General features: G+C 41.4%; 1 protein-coding gene and 1 long non-coding RNA gene across 3 annotated transcripts in view; both read right to left on the bottom strand.

Annotated features, from left to right (window-relative positions):
* Positions 1 to 952, bottom strand: part of ACYP2 (acylphosphatase 2) — a 77782-nt gene extending 76830 nt beyond the window's left edge. The window contains exon 1 of one of the 2 annotated variants that reach the window (XM_081156709.1): positions 478 to 952. In XM_081156709.1, coding sequence (XP_081012835.1) covers positions 478 to 616 — 139 coding nt within the window. In that variant the 5' untranslated portion in view covers positions 617 to 952. Of the gene's footprint in view, positions 1 to 460 lie in introns of both variants that reach the window. The other variant, XM_081156710.1, reaches the window with a different exon arrangement.
* Positions 953 to 2581: 1629 nt separating this feature from the next.
* Positions 2582 to 16583, bottom strand: LOC308566440. The gene is made up of 2 exons (XR_014000155.1): positions 16521 to 16583; positions 2582 to 6937 (listed from the first exon to the last, which is right to left on the bottom strand). It is a non-coding gene; the product is annotated as an uncharacterized lncRNA (long non-coding RNA).
* Between the last annotated feature and the right edge of the window lie 271 nt (positions 16584 to 16854).

Here is a 16854-nt window from a genome sequence, read left to right as displayed (position 1 = left end):
AGACCTCATGGAGGTGTCTTAGCCCAGTGGTTTCAGTGCGAGTAGCAGGATAACCAGTTCAAGGACCGCCTCCTTCCTACCCAGCTTCGTCTTTCCCTCCCGGCCCACCCCCTCAGCCTGCTCCAGGTGCCCCCGCGCCCCCGCGTCTCTTTCTCCCCTCCCCCCAGCTCCCCTGCCCTCCCCTCCCCCCAGCTCCCCTGCCCTCCCCCCAGCTCCCCGCTCCCCTGCCCTCCCCTCCCCCCAGCTCCCCAGCTCCCCTGCCCTCCCCTCCCCCCAGCTCCCCGCTCCCCCCGCCCCCCGCCCCCCAGCTCTCCCGCGCACGCGCCCTCCGCCCCCTTCCCCCGGCGGTGCTGTGTCATGGCCCAGCGGAAGTCCGGGCCCCGGGGAAGGGGACCCCTAGGATGAGAAGCCCCCTCTGAGCCCTCTCCCCCTCTCCCCTAACACCTCTGTGGCCTCCCACAGTAGGGGGTCCCCTACCCTGCACTCTCCCGAACACCTCGTAGTCCACGGACTTGAGGGGCCCCGCGGTAGACATGGCGGCGCGCCCGCAGCCGAGGAGCCGGAGCGAGGAGCGGGACGCGGCGACCGCGGCGGCCGCCGGGAGGAGGGGGCACATGGGGCCGCGCGGCGCACCCCGCGCCTGTCGCCGGCCCGGGACGTGAGCGCGCCGGGGTCACGCGTCGGAGGGCGGCAAATGAGACTGCGGGGCCCGGCGCGAGGGCGGCCGGGGACGCGGGGGACGCGGGGACGCGCCCTGCCCCTCTGCGGGGCCGCCGCCCGGAGGGTGCGCTCGGCCGCGCCCCGGCCTCAGCGCCTGGAAGTAAACGCCGGGTGTGCGCCCAGGGGCCCGGAGCGCGGGACCCGAAACTGAGTGTTGGGAACTGAAGGGCTGCCGGCGCGGCGGTGGACAGTATTTGGTCACTGAGTTTTTGTGAAACGTTGAAGCCACCGCCAGACGTGTCGGGTTGGAGCCGGTCGGTAAGGTGGCGCCGGCACCCTCTCCGTCTCCTCTGTGGAGTCACCGGCTTTGGGCCTGAATCTGGGACGAGACACTTAAAATCTAAAGCCTTTTGGAAACAAAAATAAAATCTCCTGTTCGCTGTTGTAACACTTCTATAGTTCTGATGATTGCTGAGCAACATCCCAGCTGCCCCGAGGGCCGCAGCAGCTTCGGCGCAGGCCGTCGCGCCCCGCTGAGCTCCTGCGAAGCCTTGGTGGAAGCAGCCCACCGCTCCCAAGAATCTGGACGCCGCTCGGTCATCTGCTGCCTTGGAGAACTCCGCATCCTTTTCGTCATGAGAATTTGCATTTCTCCTCATATTTGTTGGCGTCAATACCTTTACATATGTCTCTGCATCTGGCCCTGGAGTTAAAATAACCCTCTGCAATCTGATTCAATATTATGTGCCAGGTCTCTTAGAGAACACCAAAATTCATCTAAAACTTGGTTAGAATGTGGTTGAATCGTTTTAAAGTAAAACATATCCTGGAAGTGCTAATTTAGATAGTTTTTATGTAATGAGGCTCCTGGTTTATTACAGAGACCTCACAGTTTATGTCCTCTGATCCCCCTCCTGCAGTCAGTTCATTCCATGCAGACTCTAGAACCAGCATAGATCTTACGTCATTCTTTTCGGTAAGGTGTCTTCAAAGTCTCTCTACCCTACATGGGAAATAAAGCCAAAGGCTTCCGCCTGCACTAATCCCTGATGACCTGCTTATCCCTGTCCTATAGGATACAGATAACCTACAGTCAAGACGTTTTAAATTATTCTGCTCTCTGAACACACTCTGACCTTACTTCTAAAAAACATTTGCTCTTGGATCTACTTTATCTAGATTACCTCCTCCTGCTCCCAGTCTTCCCCTATCCTGTTCAGTGGCTTGTGCAAGAATTTACCAGATTTCACCCTAATTTTTTAGTGTCTTTCCCACGGGTACTGTGCCTTCCAAGAAGTTAGATCTAAAACTGGATTGAGGTCCCGTCATTACCACTAATCCAGTCACTGACTGGAAAGGTTGACATTTTCCTTTTCGTAATCAACCTTTGACTTTTCTCCACATTTACCCAGGGTACCGCTGTCAATTATTATGTAGCTTTATTGTAATTTTAGAAGTGCTATAGCAACAATTGACATTTGCTTAGCTAAAAAATTTACTGTGGCTGCCAACAGCAGTACATTAGCAAACAAATTTTTATGTGCGATTTAAGCATGGGTTGCCAACAATATGTGATTTTAAGACTTTAGAAATGTTAAGTAAATGTTACTAATGTTTAAGCTAATTTTAAATAACAGAAACATCTATGTATAGAGACATTTTTGAAAATAGAAGGGAAAAAATTACTTATAACCCTAACACAGTCTTTATCATTTTTAGTATTCTTTTCCTATGTATTTGAAGTAGTTAAAATCACAGTATAACTTTAATTTTTATTCTTTATCCATCAACATATTTCTACTACTGAAATATTTTTGTAACCATTATTTATGTGGAAAGAGCAGGACTAACTTCCACAATTTAAGAGGCCTAAACAAATCAATTTAGTGTTTCCCTTATGTAAGTAATACTTTATAGGTAAAGAAATGGTTAGATAATTATTACTAAACTGGATCCAATATCATTAGACACCAGACTGTTAGTCAGCTGAGGAAGTAAGCTGGTCTCCCAGAACAGGATTTAATCTTATTATAATTTATCAGAAAATTGCTTAAGCATTTTTATCAGGAAAGCATATTTCTTTCCAGAAGGAGATTCTGTCCCAGGTTTGAACAGATTTTTCTTTATCACAGTCCAATTCGATATTTAAAACTCAGAAGTACATTTAACATCAAAGCTTCCTTCCTGTCCCAGCTTGACACTGCTTAGGCTCGGGTGGGGAGAGGGCCAGGCCGATTCTTCCCCTTGCCTTCGTTTCCCCTTCTAGATGAAAGTTGGGGAAGGAACAGGTACTTTTGTAATCCAGGTTGGCCTCTCTGGGATTGGTATTCAAATCTGGGTAGTTATTTTGCAGGATCCTTTGGCAGGTTGGGGTGAGGGGTGACTCAGAGCTTTTCCCTACCAGGAATTCCTGACTGCAGCTCCTTTGGCAGACAATGCCTGTACTCACACCCCCATTCCAGCCTCTGCTGAGAGAGACTAGCCGGCAGCAAGGAGGCTTCATGGATGGGATCCCATTCAAAATGGCCACAGGACCAGAATCTCCTGTCACATCTAACTGTGGGAACTCGTATCTGTGCCCTACCGTTGATTGATAGAAGTCACAATTTGCTCTGACTTGGCAGGTCTTATTCAGGTATCTCCATCCACAGCTTTGCCTCTATTTTCTGCATGTATGGGCCAAACACCAGTCTCTTCCAGCTCCAAGGAATAAATGCCAAGTCTTCAAAATGGTTCTTTTAAAGACCCTCTTAGTAGGCATGCAGTGAAGGGGAAACACCTCATTTCTCTCCCCCGTGATGGAAGAGAGGCAGAGAGGGAAAAGCCGCAGGTCTCCAGTAACTTTCCCCAAAGAAATCCTCTTGAGCCTAAGGTGCGTATTGGGCCAAGGATCTTAAAACTGGTTTCAAACACACCGTTTGCACGACATCAGTAGTCTAGCATCTCATCTTGAAATCTGGGTGTAATTATTGTTTTATTTTCAGTCTCAGGTCTCAGCTAAAATGACAAAAGTCCCATTATCAAATCAACAGAATTCAATATACACTATACAAACTTTGTTTGAATCCTGACTTGAATATGTAAATTAGAGAAGACAATTTTGAGGTCTTTAGGGAAATTTGAACACAGGTTGACTATTAAATAGTATAGAATTATCTTTTTCTTAAAAAAATACTTTATTTTCAGATACTTTCGTTTTTAAGGTACTCCCTTGAAAGGGATATAGAATTATCTTTAACTTTGTTACGTGATAATAGAATTATAGGTGTATTTTTTTTTTTTTGAAAAGGCCTTATCTGTTTGAGGTATATACTGAAATATATAAGGGTGCTATAATATATTTGGGACTTGTTTTAAAATCATCAGAAGTTGAGGGTAGAACAATTTAAATAGAATAAACTTACTGAATTGGTGATGTCTATTAAGCTGGGTCATGGATACATGGGGATTCATTATACTATTCTTTAATTTTGTGCATGTTTGAAATTTTTATGTAAATCTTTAAAATAAATTAAAAATTAAAAGAGTCCATTTTCATTCTACAAAATATGTGACCAATAATCCCTAAAACTGTCATGGTTATGAAAAACAAAGAAAGCCTGAGAAACAACCCAGAGTTGCCCTAAGATGACATGAAAACTAAATGTAATGTGTATTCTGGATCAGACTCAGAAACAGAAAGAGGACCTCAGGTAAAAACTGAGTAACTCCAACCCAACCATAGTGGCTCAGTGGTTGAGCATCAACCCATGAACCAAGAGGCTGCAGGTTCAATTCCCAGTTAGGCACATGCCTGGGTTGCAGGCTCAATCCCCAGTAGGAGGGCATGCAAGAGGCTGCCAATTTATGTTTCTCTCTATATATCCCTCTCTCTAAAATCAATAAAAACATACTTTAAAAACAAAAAAACCTGAGGAACTCTGAATAAAGTATGTACTTTAGTTAATATTAAGGTATCAATACAGGTTCATTGTGACAAATGCACCATATTGATGTAAGATATCAACAATAGGAGGAACTGGGTGTGATGTATAGGAGAACTTCCTGAACTATCTTCGTAATAATTTTATAAACCTAAAACTATTCTAAAATAAAAAATATCTTTTCAAAAGTTTATTTTAATATCCTGTTATATATTTTCATAACAACTTTTCAAAATAACATCTCATTATAGTGTTTGAGCAGCATCATTAGTTTCAAAATATTTTTAATGATTTCAGTATATGGGCACACTATTTAAATTTTTAGTGAACTCCTAAGTAGTCATGCTCAGGCAAAGATAAGACTAAAATGCTGACTTTCAAAGCATTAAGGAAGATCTTAACTGGTATAAAGAAGAACAAATAGATCCTTACATATAATAATAGCTTAATTAATTAAAAGAATGTGTTACAGAAAATAGGTTGAAAAAACAGCCTTATGCTTAGTACTGAGTGCTTTCGAAAGCATGAAATATGCATCTGTAAGTCTTGAGCAAGGCAAGGGTAATAGATAAAGGGGATAATCACAGATACCGCTGCTTGGACACATCATAAGCAACAAATGGCAAAGCCATGTTTTGAACAGTGTGCCCAGGCTCTGAGCTGTAACATCAAAATAGGGAAGGGGAGAAAGAGACAGACAGCAATTCAGACAAAAAGCAGGCAACATAGGCCCTTTCCTTCTTAATATCCCCCAAGCACAGGCTCCAGCTAGTCTCAGATTTGCTTTTCCTGTAGAATTAAGGAGCCTCTCTGGGGAAAACATCCCTTTGATTCCTCGTTAGTACGTGCACGCGTGAACCCCCCCCCCCCCACACACACACATTCTCCCCCTCTTTCTCTCTCTCTATCCCTGAAAGGCATGAATCACATTTACCCTCGGAACTGGGCTAGTGTGACATCAAGGGTCCTCCTGTCTTTAAAACAACCCATCTTGCCTGGCCCGGGTGGCTCAGCAGTTGAACATCAACCTATGACCCAGGAGATCTCAGATGAATTCCTGATCAGGGCACATGTGGGGGTTGCGGGCTTGATCCCCAGTGGAGGGAATGCAGGAGGCAGCCAATCAGTGACTGTCATCACTGATGTTTCTATCTCTCTCCCTTTCCTTTCTCTCTCTGAAATCAATACATATTAAAACAAAAAAACAAAAAAAACCCTCATCTATTCATTGTAACCATATGAAGTGATAGATGTTAACTAAATTTGTTGTAATCATTTCTCAATATATGTAAGTCAAGTCATTATGCTGTATGCCTTAAGCTTATACAGTGTTGTATGAAAATTTTATCTCAATAAAACCGAGAGAAAAAATAGTTTTTCAGTCACCAGAAATTTTTTCCCCTTCGCCTTTAATGAGTGTCATCCTGAATTTACACCAACTAATTCTAAAGAGTCAGTTTTGCTAGGTTGACAGTCATGCAAGCTTCCCAATCCCCATCAAATTTCTGCTCTGAGTATAAAAAACGGAAGACACTATTGATTCATAAGTAGTGGTTTTTTAAACCTTGCGGAGTGATCAGGTATTGCATAATTGGTAATTATTTTGTAAAAAATCTCTTAAATCCCATTAAGAAATTATCTTGTAGAGTACCTGAGAGATAGAAGCAAAAGTGGAAGCAGTAGAATGGAATAAAATTAAATCATTCTAAATTAACAATTGTAACCAAAGTGACTTCTAAAAAAGGAGGGTGACGTGAAAATCTTGATTGGTTCTGGGAGTCTAAAGGTTTATAAAGGATGGAAACAAACTTTCAGCTCAATTATTGGTCCCTGAAAAATAAGAAAGAAAAAAAACCTCATCTATTTCATGATGCCTTCGCTGGAACACTGGATTGGTATAAAAAAATCCATATAAATCTCTTCCTAGCTCACTTCCTGTTCTACAGGGTTGGAGGGTTTAAAGCAATTAAGATTCCTATGTGATAGAGATTCCGCCATCAGAAGTACCGAGCTACCTGTGGAGGGAGGGAGTGAGGAAGGCAGGGACTCTTTGCTGCTCCATCTGTGACAGGCACAGTTATGGTAGAGCTTGGTTTTTCTGGGCATTGTTCATTGAGGTCACCATGAATGTAGCTTCTTGGGCACCAAGAAGAAGGGTGTAGGACATCATTTTACTAGTTAATATGTTAACAGTAGCCTGTGTGATGGGTTCTGGAGTGGAAACTTCCTGGAGGAGGTGGTTTCCAGATCATGGCAGCTTCCTGATGGTGGCAGGATAGTTTTAAAACCAGCAGCTTCCCAATTCAGCACATTCCCTGATTGCAGAAATCAGTAGCTTCCTTGGTGGCCCAGTTCTGCAATGACAGTTGATCCTGAAACATTAGCCTCAAAGTGTTCTCAACCCTGGCTGCACATTAGAATCACCAGGGGAGCTTATTAACTATGCACATATACATATCCAGAGGTTCTGATTCAGTATGTGAATTCCAGAGTAAATATGCTTAAAAGCAACCCAGATGCCTGTGATAGAGAGCTAAAGTTGAGAACCACTGACCCAGACACTCTTTCATTGGTCTTCACAGCAACTTCAAAACCCATTTCATACCCAATGTTAAATCCATTTCTGTTTAAACTGTTTAGAATGGATTACTTTTTCTGAACTGAAGCTCGGCCAATGCAATGTGTGGGGGCAAAATCTTCGCAATCAGAGTAAATCAAAGTTTAAACAGAATCAGAGTTCAAATATGCCATCCCCTGCTGTCAGTAAAGAAGTGCTAAAATTTTCGGTGCTTACCAAGAGAAGAAATAAAGATTATAAGAAAAAACAAGCTAAAAATGGTAATAAAACTAAGCCTAGAGTTTTGAAAAATAAGATTTTATCAAGAGTCTATATCATAAAGGCTTAGGTAACATACGTTCTGTAAATCAGTTGCATCCTGCTTATCTATATTTATTGTTTACTTGCTTTGCAGCTATAATGTTTTATTTTGCAAAAAAAAAAATTAATGAAAACATTAAAAATAACCCAATGCCCTGTTTAAATGAACTGTAATTTCTGGTCTGTTGCTGCCACCTACCAACTATCCAAGGCAAGGCAGGTCATGTGAATATTACTATTCCTGTCTTCCAGGAAAGTCAGTAGCACCTAAGTTTTCCCTCATTTCAGTGTCATACTCCAATCATACTTTTAGGTGCTAACCCCTTAAATGATAAGCAGTTTAGGTGTTAGGGCTCTTCACTCAAAAGATCACTTAAATATGAAATTATCCTGGCCATCAATTCCTATTAGATATGGATGTTATAGGAAATTCAAAACCTACAAGAAAACTCATTCAGTCAATGTTTGAACTACTATAAAGTAGGCATTATGGGTCACAGTATACTCATCTCCTGAAGCCTTTAAAATCAGCCTTCTTTAAAGGTTGTGTGTTTCAGAGAGATCTTGTTCTATAAATAAAATGATTACTTGGTTATAGAAAACATTTTGCAACATGGAAAGATTTCATCTAGAATTATTTACTCAGACCTTTTCTGTTTGGCTGGACTCAAATGGAAAGAAGAGGGCAGTGCAAGGCTGGAGACGGACTGTGTGATGAAGCTCCCAGATGGGAGCCCATTTTTGCTGACTCTTAAGTATTCCTTTCCGAATAAGTAACACTACTAAATGGTTAAGAGTAATCAATCTTCTTGCTTAAATGATTGTGACATTTACTTGTACTTTTAGCAAACCCATAAGAAGAAAATCAAATCTGAATTATTTTTAAGGTAAGAGATAAACCAAGTACCAAGTTTTGGATCGAATCCTTAGACAGGCAGTCCTTACTGGATACCGTCTCCAGGCTCTTACGGATGCTGGCATCTAAACCATTCTTGTATTTTTACAGCCCGGGACCCTTACTCATCAGGTCCACCCTTCACCTAGAATGTAGAATTTATTTTTTATTTTTGTTTTTTAAAGGTGGTTTTGCCCAGAGTCCAGGAGGTTTGAGACCATATTCTGATCAGATTGTGCCCCTTTTATTTTCGAGAGGGTAGAGGGCCTGCAATTATCAGCGGGAACCTGGAGCCTCATGCCGGCTTCTCCACAGCAGGCCAGGCTCTCCCACTGCGCTTGTGGAGAAAGTCACTCGCCAGGACGTGTTTGCCTCTTTTCACCCCGCTGTCACCACTGTCCCTTCCTACCACTCCGCTTACCACTGGCCACTCCACCAGTGGCTGTTCTCTGTAAGCTTAGGACTTCCATTTCTCTTGAAAGTAACAACCCACTGGGACTTGTCCCAGTCGAACATTCTGGGTCAGCTGTGGGATTTAAAATCTGCATGGCTCGCAAATAAATGTAACGGAACAAAGAGAGATGGGTGTGCTCCAGTCAGGGCTTCAGATATCATGGAGAAGGAAGACGCCACGTGTGCTGCACACGCTTGCTGCTGCTGTGGTCTCTGGGCAGCTAACGCACTCATCCATTAGTCCTCAAGAGAGGCATCGTTCGCAAACTGATCCCTGGCTTGTGGCGGCAGACTAACACTTGTGTTAGCTTCAATAATCGCAGGCACAGATCCTGTTGCTAGGAAGGCTTGGGCAGCTGTTGCCTTGACAACACAGCACGCAAGCTTCTAGTTTCCTCCATAATTTCCCTGAGAAGATAGTGACTGCTTGTGAGTCCTACATAAGAACTTGGGTTTTGCCTACGAGATGAGAATTGTTAACCCATAACTCAACTACTGGAAGTGTGTCGGCACCAGAAAATGTCATCTAGGTTCAGATTGCAAACGATATGAAACAAGCTTAAAGACATGAGAGGCCAGCTTGACAGCACTAGTAGCACTGGTCATGGGAGACGTAGGAAGGACTCAGGGAGGCCCAGGAAACCTAGATACGATTCAGTGGCCTTTGAGGATATGGCTGTGAACTGCACCCTGGAGGAGTGGGCTTTACTGGGTTTCTCACCAAAGAAACTCTATAGAGAAGTGATGCAGGAAACCCTCAGGAACCTGGCCTCAATAGAAGTCATATGATAGAGAGACCCTGTGAAGCGGAAAAGGGTAATCAATGTGGAGAAAACTTCAGCCTTATTTCAGATCTCAGTCTGAAGAAGAAAACCCTTCCTGGAGTAAACCCTGGGAATACAGTGTGTGTGGAAAAGCCTTCACGCATCATTCACCCCATAGTAGGCACACCAGCTGTCACGCTGGACACAGAAGTTAAAGTATCAGAAATATGGAGAGAAGCCATATAAATGCAACCTATGTGGCAGAGCCTTTGGTTATCTCCAGTGTTTTGAAAATCATGAAAGAAATCACAATGGAGAGAAAACATGTAAGGAATGGGGGAAAACACTCATGTAGCTCCAAACCCTTCAGACACACAAGTCAACGCATACTGCAGATGGTCCTTATAAATGTAAAGTGTGGGGAGAAACCTTTAGTTCTTCGACTTCACTTGAAACACGGGAAAGAACCCACGCTGGCAAGAAGCCCTGTCAGTGTAAAAACTGCACTAAAGCATTAGGTATCCCTGTCATCTTCAAAGACACGAAAGGACTCAGGGCACAGAAACCCTATGAATGTGAGAAATGTGAAAAGGCCTTCAGCTATTCCAGTTCCTTACAAGCATACGAGAGGTGTCACACTGGAGAGAAACCCTGTGAATGTAAAAAATGTGGTAAAGCATCAGTGTTCCCAGTCATCGTTAATAACATGAGTGAACTCACATTGCAGAGAACCCTATGAATGTAAGGAATGTGGAAAAGCATTCAGGTATCCCAGTGTGTTACAAATGCACAAAAGAGCTCACACTGGAGAGAAACTCTGTGGATGTAAGGAGTGTGAAAAAGCCTTCAGCTCTTATAGCTCCTTATAAACACCAGACAGGACTCACACAGGAGAGAAACCCTATGGATGTAAACATTGGGTTAAGCCTTCATTCCTCACTGAAGCATCTGGAGACACAGGAAAATGCATCCTTGAAATACACCTATCGATGTAAGAATTGTGGGAAAGCGTCCACTTACCTTAGTTCATACCACAGTCATGAAAGGACTCACACTGGTGAGAAACCCTATGAATGTACACAGTGTGATGAAGTCTACACAGAGCACAGTACGTTACAGAAACACGAAAGAACTCACACTGGAGACAAACCCTATGAATGTAAGGAACGTGGGAAAACCATCTGTAACAATTTTTTGAAATTACAAGATGAGACTATAGAGAAACCATATAAATGTGAAGAATGTGAGAAAACCTTCCGTCCTTCCTGTTTCTCCCAAAGGCATAAAAGCACTCGCTGGGTCATACCTCTTGAAGACAAATAATATGGGAAAGGCTTCAGTCAGCCCACATCCTTACATGTAAAACTGTCACCAAGAAGAAATAAAAATGGAAATAATGTGAGGAGGCTTGATGGAAATTAACTCATGTGTAATGTCTCAGAAAACTTTGAACATTAAAAATTGTCATTAAAGCCTGGCCGGCGTGGCTCAGCCTTTGAGCATCGACCTGTGGATCGAGGTTCAACTCCCAATCATGGCAACTGCCTGGGTGGGGGGCTCCACCCCTGGTGGGGGCATGCAGGAGGCAGCCAATCAATGACTCTCTCGTCACTGATGTTTCTATCTCTCTCGCTCCCTCTCCCTTCCTCTCTCTGAAATCAATAAAGACATGTTGTTGTTTTTAAATGATTATTAAAGTTGTAAATAGGTTATGTTTACCAAACCTCTTCCTTGAAGTGCCTCATTGGACACTGATTTCTACTGCAGTAGGCTTTTGATGTGGAGGAGAGACCCTCGAGCTCCAACCAGGCCAGAACAGGGATTGCTCTCCATAAACCCACTCAGACACTGTGACCCAACCCTCCCCTATGCGCCAGGCAGGCTAGTTCCTGAAACAGGCCCTTGCTCTTCTCCGGGCAAGCCTGCAAAGTGTTTTCCCTTTCTCAGGGTGTGCTATGCCTCAGTACCCTTATCCCTCCTGCTGTGTTTATAGAAGCCTGCCACACGGTGCACAAAATACTATATTTACATCACCTTGTTGCCCCCAAGACACGCCTTATATGTAAGATCCCTTAACATATTCTATTAATTGACAACCCCCCCCCAAAAAAAACCCCACACAAGTCCATGATAATATAATGTTAGATTTAAAACTGGATTATTGGGGGGAAAGCATCATATTTTAATAAGAAGGTACTTTTATCATAAAAGAATTGTATATGTGTACAATTATGAATTCTGATGTAAAACAGGAATAATGAAAACTGATACATATTTTAAAATTTAGCTCCATCACTAGAGATCCTTTAAAGTCATACCCCTCACCTAGTTAGTGATGTACCTGTTGGATCAGGATATGGAATCAGGGAGGACAACTTCAGGCTGAGGCTGGGTAGGGTTCAGGTGTTGGGAAGGGTTTGTGAGGCTCTTGTGGTCCCATCCCTGACGCAAGCAGACTTGAAAAGTGCTTGTGCATGAAGGCCTATTCCTGCTTAGGGCACTCGGAAGTGTGACTGCCCTCTGAAGAAGCCCAAGCGAGCTTCCTGGCAGATGCAATACTCCATGCACTGAGATTGTTTAACCTCCACCGCTAGCTCTGCATTTAGCCTTTGGATTCATTCATTGCACAAATATTTTTTGAGCACCTATTTTGTGCCAGGCACAGAGTTAGGGATAAAATGTTGAACCAAAAACATTTGGCCCTGGCCAGTGTGGCTCAGTTGGTTGTTGTCCATGCACCCAAAGAGCAAAAAGTTGCTGGTTCCTGGTCAGGGCACATGCCCAGGTTTCAGGCTCGATCCAGGGGGTACAGGAGGCAGCCGATCTATGTTTCTCTCTCCCTCTCCCTCCCTCTCTCTTTAAAAATCGATAAAAAAATCTTTTTAAAAAGTCTGCCCTCATAGATTCACCGAGGAGCTTATAGTGAAAATCTATAGCTTATAGATTTTCCAGATGGGAACATTTTCATTTCTGGGCCCTAGTGAATATTTAAGAAGGAATATTAAATCTAAAATCAAAATACTTTTTAAAATGCAAAACTCACAATATCTGCTGTAAGGAACTCACAAAATATAAATGTTAAAAAGGAGAAATGTCAACATGAATGACATTTTAAAACTTTTAGTTTTGTAAAAGCTTAGGAAAAGGGAAATTTCTAGAGGTAAAGATGTCCTTTTATTATTAGAAATTATTTTTATCACCCCCATCATTAACTCTATTATAGCCTAATCCGTTTGTCAGGTACGCACTGTTCTACTTCTGTGAAATGCCAAGAGAACTGCATTTTCGGCAAGCTAACAATGTCATTTCCTAAACTTATCCAATCTCTGGGATCAATGAGAAAGTGAGAAGAATAGGCCTTCCGACAGTTAATTTTATGTGTCCACTTGACTGGGTCCCGGTACCCAGATGTGTGGTCAAACATTATTCTGGATGTTTCTGTGAGGGAGTTTTTGGATGAGAGATCCAATTTTCAATGGTGGACTTTGAGTGAAACTGATTACTCTCTGTAATGTGGGTGAGACTTATCCAATCAGTTAAACTCCATTTTACATATAATTCACATATTATATAATTCATCCATTTAAAGTATACAAATGATTTTTAGTGCATTCATAGAGTTGTGCAACCATCACCATAATTAATTTCAGAACATGTTCAAACTTAAAGAAACTCCATACCCATTAGCACTCACTTTCCATTTACCCCCCTCCTTCCCCAATCCTAGGCAACCACTAATCTAGCTTTCCTTTCAGGAGATTTGCCCACTCTTGATGACTTTTCATATAAATAGAATCATACAATATGTAGTCTTTTGTTACTGGCTTCTTTCACTCTTCATAATGTTTTCAAGAATATATATGGCCATAGCCAGTTTTTCCCAGTGGTTAGAGCATCAGCCTGTGGACTGAAGGGTCCTGGGTTTGATTCTGGCCAAGGGCACGTACCTCGGTTGCAGGCTTAATCCCTGGCCCCAGTAGAGGCACGTGTGGGAGGCAACCATTGACATGTCTCTCTCACATTGATGACTCTCTCTCTCTTTCTTTCTCACTCTGAAAAGCAATGGAAAAAATATCCTTGGGTAAGGATAAATAAATAGACAGCTGGAATTTTGATAGGAATTACATTAAATATGTCTATCAGTTGGGAAAGTATTGCCATCTTTTTGATCCATAAACATGGGATATCTTTCCATTTATTTAGACCTCTTTTAACTTCTGTCAATAATGTGTTATAGTTGTCAATGTATAATTTTGCACTTCTTTTGTTAATTTTCTTCCTAAGTAAACGTATTCTTTTTATTTTAAATAAAATTATTTTTTAGTATCATTTTTGTATTGTTTATTGCTAGTGTATAGAAATACAATGGAATTTTGCATATTGATCTTGTATACTACAAACTTGCTGAACTTGTTATTACACTAAGAGTTTTTTATAGATTCCTTTAAATTTTCTACATACAAGATTATGTCATCTGTAAATAGAGATCATTGGACTTCTTCCTTTCCAACTTGGATGCCTCATTTGTTTTTCTTGCCTAATCATCCTGGCTAGAAGTAGTGAGAGAGGACATCTTTATCTCGTTCCTAATCTTAAGGTACATCTTTCAGTTTTTCACATTAAGTATAACGTTAGCTGTGGGTTTTTTGCAGATACCTTTTATTAGGTTAAGAAAATTCCCTTCTAGTCCTAGTTTATTGAGTGTTTTTATCATGCAGGGCTGTTGGATTTTTTTGTCAAGTAAAAAACAGCTTTTGAAAATAACTTGAATTCTATTTTATTTTTACTTAGATATCACTTGAAATTAAAGTGTGGTTTGTAAAGTAACTAAAGTTTAAAAAAAAAAAAAGGTGTGTGTTTGGGGGGTCCTCTGGAATCCAGAGGGCTTAAGCAGTGTAGTCTTCGCCAATTCTGGAGTAGTGTATGTTAAATTATGCTGGTGTGAAGATACATAAAAGTGCTAAATAAATGGAATAAGATCCTCACTTTTTGACACACAATATATATTGAAGAGGAGCAGCAGCAAGTACAAGATTCATTTTCATGAAACCACTTAACTTGTATTTGACTTCAATTTAAAACACTGCAATGATTTAACTCTAATTAGGATTCCAGGATCCTCATTACAAGACATTTTGCCAAGTATGACTGAACACTTGCAGAGCAGATTCCAAATGTATTTTTTTCTTACGAAGTAAAACATCTTGCCCTGGCCGGTTTCGCTCAGTGGTTAGAGCCTTGGCCCTCGGACTGAAGTGTTGAGGGTTCAATTCCTGGTCAAGGGCATGTACCTCAGTTGCATATTTGATCTCTACCCCATTCCAGGCGCCTACAAGAGGCAGCTAAGTCTATGAGTCTCTCTCACATCAATGTCTCTCTCTCCTTCCTCCCTTCCTTCCACTCTCTCTAAAAGATCATGGAAAAAATATCCTCAGGTGAGGGGAAAAAAAAAAAGTAAAACATCTTGAACTTTAACTTATCCCACAGATGTATTCTAAATTAATTGTTCTCAGTACAATCTGCTCTATCTTTTATTAAAGTCTGCATATTTTGCTGACCAATGTTTTTAAACACATGTAACTTGCTAACTACAATTATGCCAGTCACATAGCTAGATTCAAAAACTTACTGGCCCACTTGCTTATTTATCAACTGGTCACCCTTACTGTGCTTCTAAATATGGCAGCAACACAGAACTCTTTCAATTTATCCCATATTTGGCTTCATTTAGGCAGTGGGAGATGTTTATATAAGTTTTAGGGGATAGTGGTAGGTGGGGAATGTTAGGCAAATTATCCCCATGCCTGGCAAAACTGAATCACACTATCCCCTGCTTTGGTTATTTGTTTAACCCATCCCTCTGCTTACTGTCATTGAGCATATTTTGATGCTGACCACTTAGTATCCAGAATTCTATAGGCTGGCAATGGCAAATATAGCTAAATGGAACCCCAAATCAGATTTCGTTGATTTCCAACTTCTGAAACTCCATATGACTCTGGAGTAGGGACTACATCTTGGCAATTCCTATACTCCCTGGAAAAATAAAACTCATGTTGATTAATGAAGAGACAAAAGATCACTTATGTGTTTATTACATAAAATAAATTATAGTACTGACTCAGTAAGATCGCCATTTTGCATAATTCCATAGCTAATAAGAAAAACCACTATTAAATACTACATTTCTTTTCCTTATTTTAAGTATTCCATAGATATTTTGACAAAGTTGAACAGATTACTCCTGATTCCCAGTGTGTGTCACCTATCGATATTTGGTTGTTTTCACTAACTCAATCGTTTTCTTCCACAAAACAATAACAAAACCCTCTTTAGTTAGAAATATATTTCTACTTAATAAAACTGGCCAGGTTTGCTTTAAAAAATACACACCATATTTTATGCTTTCTTTACATATGATAAATAATATTTTATAAATTAAACCAATAAGAACATTTAAAATAAAATGTCATTGCATCACCTAACATGGCTGTACCAATAAACACATGTACCGGCAGCCTCTTTCTCATATAGCCTGTGTAAGATTATTTACTGTATTAACTAGAACTAAATAAAGTTTTAGTTACAGACATCTCACAGAACCCAATGCAGGAATTCAACCAGGCCCCCAAAAAGTGAAAAAGCCACCACAACCCAGGCAGTTGTCTTCGTCCAACCTAGCTTATCCTTCTGTAGAATAGCTTTCTCGTAGGAGGGAAGCAATGGCCCAAACTCAGGACCACGCAAACCAGTTCCTCTCTCAAATCCAACAAAACAGCAAGTCATCCCTCTTCTCTTGGAATAAAGGGACTAAAGAAGCAGAGGGAAGCCCAAGAGCATTAAAGAAATAAATGTCGCTTCACTTACAAATATCGGTTACAGTGTAAGAATAAGTGAAACCAGCCTAATGACACACTCAGCTGGTCAACTTCCACGCCAAAACATACCTGTCAGATGAAATGTCACACTAAACAACCTGGGGTCCTGCTCCCTTCTTCAATGTGTTACTTAAATCCTATGGGTTACAAAACAGAGCTAAAAATATTCATTGCTTAAGATAAGCAAAGCACTTAGGCTAATAATAAAACAATTTGTGCTTACAGCCTCTACTTGGAAAAGGCAAACAATTTAAATGTTCAAGAGTCACAGAGCTGGTAATTATCTGTTGTTTTAAGTTTTACGTTCCCCTGAGGGTTTGCTAGTCCTGTCTCAGCATATCAGTAAGTATGGAACATCTTGCATAGAAAAAAAATAAATCGCTTTCAGATATAAATTCAAAGC

The sequence above is a fragment of the Miniopterus schreibersii genome (genome assembly GCF_964146895.1).
Source record: "Miniopterus schreibersii genome assembly, chromosome: 13".
Taxonomy (NCBI): Eukaryota; Metazoa; Chordata; class Mammalia; order Chiroptera; family Miniopteridae; genus Miniopterus; species Miniopterus schreibersii.
This window is presented reverse-complemented; position numbering and strand designations above follow the sequence as displayed.